This window comes from Geospiza fortis, unplaced genomic scaffold (assembly GCF_000277835.1).
Source record: "Geospiza fortis unplaced genomic scaffold, GeoFor_1.0 scaffold397, whole genome shotgun sequence".
Lineage (NCBI taxonomy): Eukaryota > Metazoa > Chordata > Aves > Passeriformes > Thraupidae > Geospiza > Geospiza fortis.
Genome location: NW_005054537.1, coordinates 346,065 through 353,130, shown reverse-complemented (window position 1 = coordinate 353,130; position 7,066 = coordinate 346,065). Strand labels below are relative to the sequence as shown.

Here is a 7,066-nt window from a genome sequence, read left to right as displayed (position 1 = left end):
GGCAGGGGAGGCCTTGCCTCTTTGCTGGCCGGAAATCAAAGAGAGAGCCCAAGGGAGTGCTCTGCTTCTAACCCCTGTGTTCTCAGAGGCGCACCCACCCTCAGTGGCCAAGCCTGGTGGCAATTTAGAACCTGAGCACCTATTGGCCTCTGGCCACTCCATTCCCAGAAAACCTGCTTCCTGTAAACCCACGACAATGACACATCACCTATCTACATGAACTCAAGGAAACAGTATTCCCATGTGTTTTCCCAGAGAGCCCAGACTACTTCAATTGTCCAGTTGCTTGATGTTGTTTCCTAACTCCTAAAGTATGCTGCCCTGTGGCAGTCTTGTAGGAGTATATGCCCTTCATTCTTCTGGAATTCAGCGTCATCTCACTGATCTTTTACAGACATGAAGTTTTACTTCTTCAATATGGACATTTATCAAATACTCCATAGACTGTGATTTATCATTAGAATGAAAGTGCAGTTCTAAATGACCAGACAGACAACAACTACACAGTTATGAGAAATACCCAGCTGGTAACCTCACTGCTTTATGTAGCTTCCCCTTTAACTTCATGAAACTTTTTTTCCCTGGTCCATCTTCCTCACAGTTTAGACTACAGACTGTAATACTCTATTTCAAATTTGGTTACTGAGAATTTATGTGCCTCACAGATTAAAGGCAATAAATGGATGATACTGTTTTCCTATAGCAATAAACGGGAGCATTTTAAACTCTTTTATGCTCCAACAGTCTCAATGGGTATAAACAACACTGATAAACTGTTTTAAAAAAATGTGTTTACCAGTAAAGACCATGCATTTGCTGCTTGCAGAAATGGGTCTATGGAAGATAGATATAAAGCCAGGTGCTTTAAAAAGTCTGTGCTTTTAAAGTCAGGGACCTCTGCAGTTATCAGTTCCACGGTGGAAGCCTTCTCTGCTCCAGAGAGGCACCACATTGCCAACATCCAATCTAAGATCAGTGCACTCCACAAAATAAGCTTCAAACAAACAAACAAAATGTTTTGACTTTTTTTTATCACAGATCTTGAAGGAGTTTACAGAAGGTATGTTATGTCCCTCCAAAATTACACTAAGCACCACCAAAGACATCTGCTTTGATACATTCTGACCTCAGAGCTTAGTAATTTTTTAGGTTGAGCACTCCTAGCAAGATCACTGTTTTTTCCATAACACAGAACGAGTCATCTCTTATTACCAGCTGAAGAAATACAGAGCACTATATACACTTTTAGAATTTAATTTACATCAAAACAGTTTCTAAACAGTCTGGATTTACTAAATAGGTATCTAGACAGACTAACTCTCAGAAAACAAAGTACTGGAAAGTGGCTATGTGGTTCCCTTCTAGGGTGTTTAGCACTTTCCCACAGCAAACTAACTGTGCACAACCTTCAGCTTCTACAGCACACAAAATAGTCACACTAACAACACAGCAATATGACGGCTGATACTAACATGCACCTTCTATTTTCAGATTAGCCACTAATCCAGATAGCCATTAATAGCCCAGTATAAGTGGATGTACATGTACCAAAAGGATAAACCTACTTAAGTAAGTGATTATAGTTCCTAGTCTTTAAGCAAACATTGTCTTAGTCTTTAGGCAAATACTGGGTAAGGCTGCAAGAGGAACAAGCTCCTCAATCATTAGAGTTTCTTACAAAAGTCTTCTCTTTCACAGATTTTAGTGTTTATTACAAAAACCCTAGAAACTGAGAAGTATTCTTCTCAGTTTACAACATTGTATGCGATTTAATGATGCTAGTTCTGTTCCATGTCTAGCAGTGAAGAGAAAGTCAAAACAAAACTGATTTACTGGATTGTAATCAAAAAGATCAGAAAAGATAAGTGAGTAGCTATTATGCAGTTATTTTTTTGTCCATAACTCTAAGATGTCACAACAAACAACGATACATCACTCTTACATTCTTTCTATTATTTATAATGGGATTTGATAATACAAGCAATTGTGTAACACGTCCATCTTGGTCACAGCTAAAAAACAAGTGAAGCTTACATGCTAACTTTAATTTACTGAAACAGAATTTATAACCAGCAATCATCCTATAAAACATAGAATCATGGAATAATCTTGAGTTGTAAGAGACCCACAAGGATCACCGAGTCCAACTCCTGGCCCTGCACAAGCCATTCCCAATGACCACACTGTTTGCCGGAGAGCATCCTCCAAACACTTCCTGAACCCTGGCAGACTTGTTTCTGTGACCACTTCCCTGAGGAGCCTATTCCAGTGCCCAGCCACCCTCTGGGTAAAGAATCTTTTTCTAATATCTAACCTAAACCCCCCTGACACAACTTCAGGCCATTCCCTCAGTCCTGTCACTGCTCACCACACAGCAGAGATAAGTGTTTGCCTCATGAGGAAGTTGTGAGTGCAATGGTGTCTCCCTCAGTCTCCTCCAGGCTGAACAGACCAAGTGACCTCAGCCATTCCTCATCCTGCTTCCCCTCAGTGCCCTTCACCCCTCCATGCCCTCACTGGACACTCTCCAGTACTGTCCTTCTTACACTTATCCAGCTGGGTGATGGACATCTTGTCCAGCAGGACACTGTGAGAGACAGTACCAAAACTTTACTGACATACAAGAAGACCACAACTGGTTTCCCCTGGTCTGCTAGGTGGATTACCTTGTCATAAGCATGCATTCTCATAAAAAAGTCATGTCTCATTTTGCTGGTATCTATCATAAAGTTTACAAATTTGCACAAATGGGACTTTGCTTCTTTTTACTTTAAAACTACCTATAAAAAATTTAGGTACCTGACCCACACATTCTCAACACAACTGACCAAGTGTTTGTTTCATATTTGAAATCATTAAACAATGAGTTCTGTAAATACATCCATTTACTCTCTTGGACTTCACCTCAAATTGTGCTTTAATCACAAATGTGAGAGTCTAGTGATATCATCCTTGTGCCTACAAAGAATGTTTGTGCCCATCAGAAAAATCATTACACATTCTGTCATCTCAAAAGAAGAACAAGACATGAATAGCAGGAAATGTGTCAGCCAGGAACGAGAAAGTGACAGACCAAAGATATTAAGACTGACTCCAGCTAACAATACAAACGTCAATTTCAGAAGCATGAAGCTTGACTGCAAAAGTATTATAAATAATGAAAGGGATAAAGGAACAACTTTTTTCTAAATGTTTAAATGCATTTTCTTGCACAGCATTTTTAAGCTTCAGCTTGGCACCCAAACACTAGCAAAGGCATGTGTAAATCTAAACAAGACAAATCAGATAGATTACATGAAGGATGCCATCACCTGCAAATCTCTGCGAACAAGTTTTAATGATAGAAAATAATTTCAGCTCTGCAGTAATGGTAGATAGAGAGAATCTCCAAAGTGCATTTTTCCTAAAAATACCCTGGTCCATATATTAATTTAAAAAAACTCAGAACCCAAGTGAAACAAACAAACAGACAAAAAACCCCAACAAACAAACAAAAAAAACCCACCAGCCAAAAATAACCAGTGAGAGATAGGAAGAGAGAAAACAATTGCAAGAAATCATTTGCCTTTTCTTCCAGATCAACATACTTTTAGGAAAATCTTTGAGAGGAGCCTCTTCTTCTACAGACACTATTTATTGGATTTTTCCTCATATAAACTATCTGAATCGAAACTCTCCAGAATATATGATTTCAAAAGTTTGAAAATCAGTCTAACTTTTCCACTGCACCTTTTTGGTTGAAAAAAAAGTTTATCCAATTGAAGATAATAGTTCACATACCTTCAGCATGTACATACTCATTCAAAATTTTCCATTAGAAGATTAAATCACAGGGAATTCCATTAAAGAATTCTTTAAAAACCCAACAAAAATCAATGTTTTATCTATTCTGCAATGCAGAATGGTTTGGGCAAGCTTTAGTCCTATTTGTTCATTACAAAATGTTTTCTCTTGTAACAGGATTCTGTGTACTACTAGAAAATTTTGCTAAGCATGTAAACAATGTTTCAATTTTCAGTTGCAGAATACATATTTCCAAAAATCCTGATTCATGAAGTACTTCTAACCCTGCCTTCACATACAGTTATATATAGAAAGAAGAAACAGCTCTGTATATTTAAACTGACCCCAGTTCAAAAAAATACAAAAAAAGTATCTACCCATACAGATCTCCCAGTACTTATTTCAAAAAGCTCCCAACATTACGTAGGAAAACTTGGATGAATATAGTATTAAGTGCTTTAGTAATGAGAGCAATAAAAAAAAGTACCATAGGTTACTTTAGACCAACTAAAAGTCTCCATAAAATCCATAGTTACTGATCAAGAAATTGTACAAATTCAGCACAGATAGCTTTATGTCCTAATTTTACAGCTTTTCTTTCAACACAATTTTCTCTTGGCAGTGGTCCTTAGACACTAAACAGCTCTCTGAGACTAGAGAACATTATTTCATTAAATTCATTAAATTTTAGAATTGCTATAGGGTGAACAAGGAGCTTGCTTTCTCATATCCTCAAACAGAGGAGAGGGAAGTATGAAAAGTTCCTCTGGGCCCTGAGTTGTCCCTCCCTGCTCCTAAGCTCTAGAACAGAACAGAACTACAACTGCAGCAAATTTAACCAATACCAGCAACTACTAGCTGATTAGAGAAAGGTAGCATATGTATAGATATCTCAAAGAGGGGTCATGAGCTGCACTCCACAAAACCTCCTAGTTTTATATCCTATAACCAGTAATATGTCTCAATGGTGTTGGATATGGAAAGACTAAAGTGCCTATGACCTCCCCCTCCCTCAGATCACCAGGTAAAACTTTTATTCACGGAAGTATTTTTATTTTCAAGCTGTTTGGCTAAGATTTTCTACCCATTACTTTTGTGAGCAACGGTTGATCACTGTGCATCCTTCTTCTTTCTAGTGTTAAACAGCAGGATGCAACTCTATTTATCAACTCTTCAATATATAAGGATCCTGAAGCTTTTCATCCTTCTTCCTAACTGTGGGGAACTTGGAGATTTAATAACACAGCATTTCATTAAAAATTCATCAGAAAGATTTTAAAAAAATCTGTAATTGCTTTTGTAAAGCTTTATTTTCATCAAACATGAAACACACAGAAAAAATATGATAGGATCCTTTCAGATACCTGGGAAAAATTGCATAATAAAAACTAAGAAGCAAGAAGTTCCCCATCACAAGAGAAAAAGCAGTGGTCTTGGACAAAAATGTTTCATAACAACAGGACCAAGTGTCGTGCTCTAAGATTCTCTCTCTAAAAGCATAGTTTAAGAAATCTTGTGCAGCTGTATAGTCATATATATGAAGCCAAACAAACCATTACTTTTAACCACTCTACACTGGCAATCATTCATGATTCTCACACTTTACCATTTCCCTCACCCAAAAAACAAACCCCTCTTTCATACAAGACTGATTATTTCTTTTCCTGTTTTCTATCTTCACAAAAACATCCTGCAGAATGCCTTAATATTCCTAGCAGATTCTTGTACTTCACCGTCAAGCAAATTTGATACTTAAACATTTCTTTCACAGTTTACGAGATCAGAGATGTCCTTTTTCAAAGATTCTCCTTTCAACAGGCTCCTTTTTCCTCCAGTGCTATTCAAAACTGCTGGAGCCAGTTCTATTAACAAGTTCTTTTTGTTACATCTTCCTCTGATAACTTGTCTTCTCTATAACCCCATGTGGACTAGGTAATTCTTATTCTGAAGAAATTATATATGCATGTGTCATCTTTTGCCTAAAATAAACTTTCACTGTAAGAAAAAAAATCTTTATCTTATCCTTTCAAATACTATGTGCAGACATTGTTAGAGTAGGGGAATTCCGGTTGATAGCCTGCCACTACCAATAATGCACGTGTAGAAGTCATTAACATTGTAAAAACCAGGTTTGTTATCACTGATCCTTCCCTCTATATCACTTCATCATGAATTCAGGGAAATGTTAGACAAAAATTTACCTATTCAATTACATGGGTTTAGTGTTTAGGACAATAGGAAACTAATACTCATACTTCAGGAACCCTTACATAGAACTATTAAACAGAGTAGTCCCTTTGTAAATATAGGTGTACAAGAAGATGTCCAGGTATAAAGCGTGCAAGCCCAGGTTCAAGAACATGAAGGCAAAATCTTTTCTTTCTTTTCCTTACTACACATTCCTTACTTGGAAATACCATCACTAAGAGGAGCACTAAGAATCTATGTCAAGCACTATCTTCTAGATATCCTTGACTGCAAGGTTTCAAGAATGTCAAACTTCTGTTTTCTTACCTAGTTCAGTAACTTGTCGATCAAAAGGACAACGAATTGCTCTGCCATGAAGGGGAAGCCGGGTAAGACAGTCATGGCAGACAGTATGGCCACACAAAAGCAGCCGGGGAACTTTGTCCCCTTGCAGAGAAAATACATCTTCACAGACCCCACACTCAAGAACCTGTAAGTTAAAAAAGACCATTTTTGGTTTTAAGCTAATTAAAAAGCAAAACTTCACACAGAAAGCTATACAACAATTTATGTTACAGATGTTCATGCAATCACAGTAGATAAGCTGAGTCAGTAATTTTGCTTTATATGCACACATATAACGATCATACTACCGATTTTTAAAAAGTAAATACATAATTAGACACAAACAGAACATTTTAACTTGTCAGCATCCTGCCTGACCACTACTAGTTCCTACCCGCTGCATTTAATACACTGCCACAAGACAAGCCTACTGGCCAAGAGGCACAACCAGAAGAAACATCCTCGCAGGAAAAGGAAGCAGCCAGCAAGACCCTGCCAGAGCAGAGAGTTGGCCAGCGGAGTTTCCCCTCGCTGCTGATGCTCATAAAGAGGTCAGTCACACCAAATAAGTCAACTAGCAAGCTATAAACGCAGCACTGAGCTAGTGCGAGCAAACATATGCGGGCCGGAACATCTCAAGCTATAAACAAAAAGCACAATAAACTGATGGTCATAGAGAAACAAAAAAAAAAAAACAAAACACCAAAACCAATCCATAAGCCCGGCACCCCAGGGTACCACAGGCCTCCCG

General features: G+C 37.9%; 1 protein-coding gene across 1 annotated transcript in view; it reads right to left on the bottom strand.

Annotated features, from left to right (window-relative positions):
- TRIM23 (tripartite motif containing 23) overlaps positions 1-6,481 on the bottom strand; it is a 22,505-nt gene extending 16,024 nt beyond the window's left edge. The window contains exon 1 of the mRNA XM_005429295.2: positions 6,298-6,481. Within this exon, the coding sequence (XP_005429352.1) occupies positions 6,298-6,481 (184 nt within the window). The remainder of the gene's footprint in view (positions 1-6,297) is intronic.
- Positions 6,482-7,066: the final 585 nt, after the last annotated feature.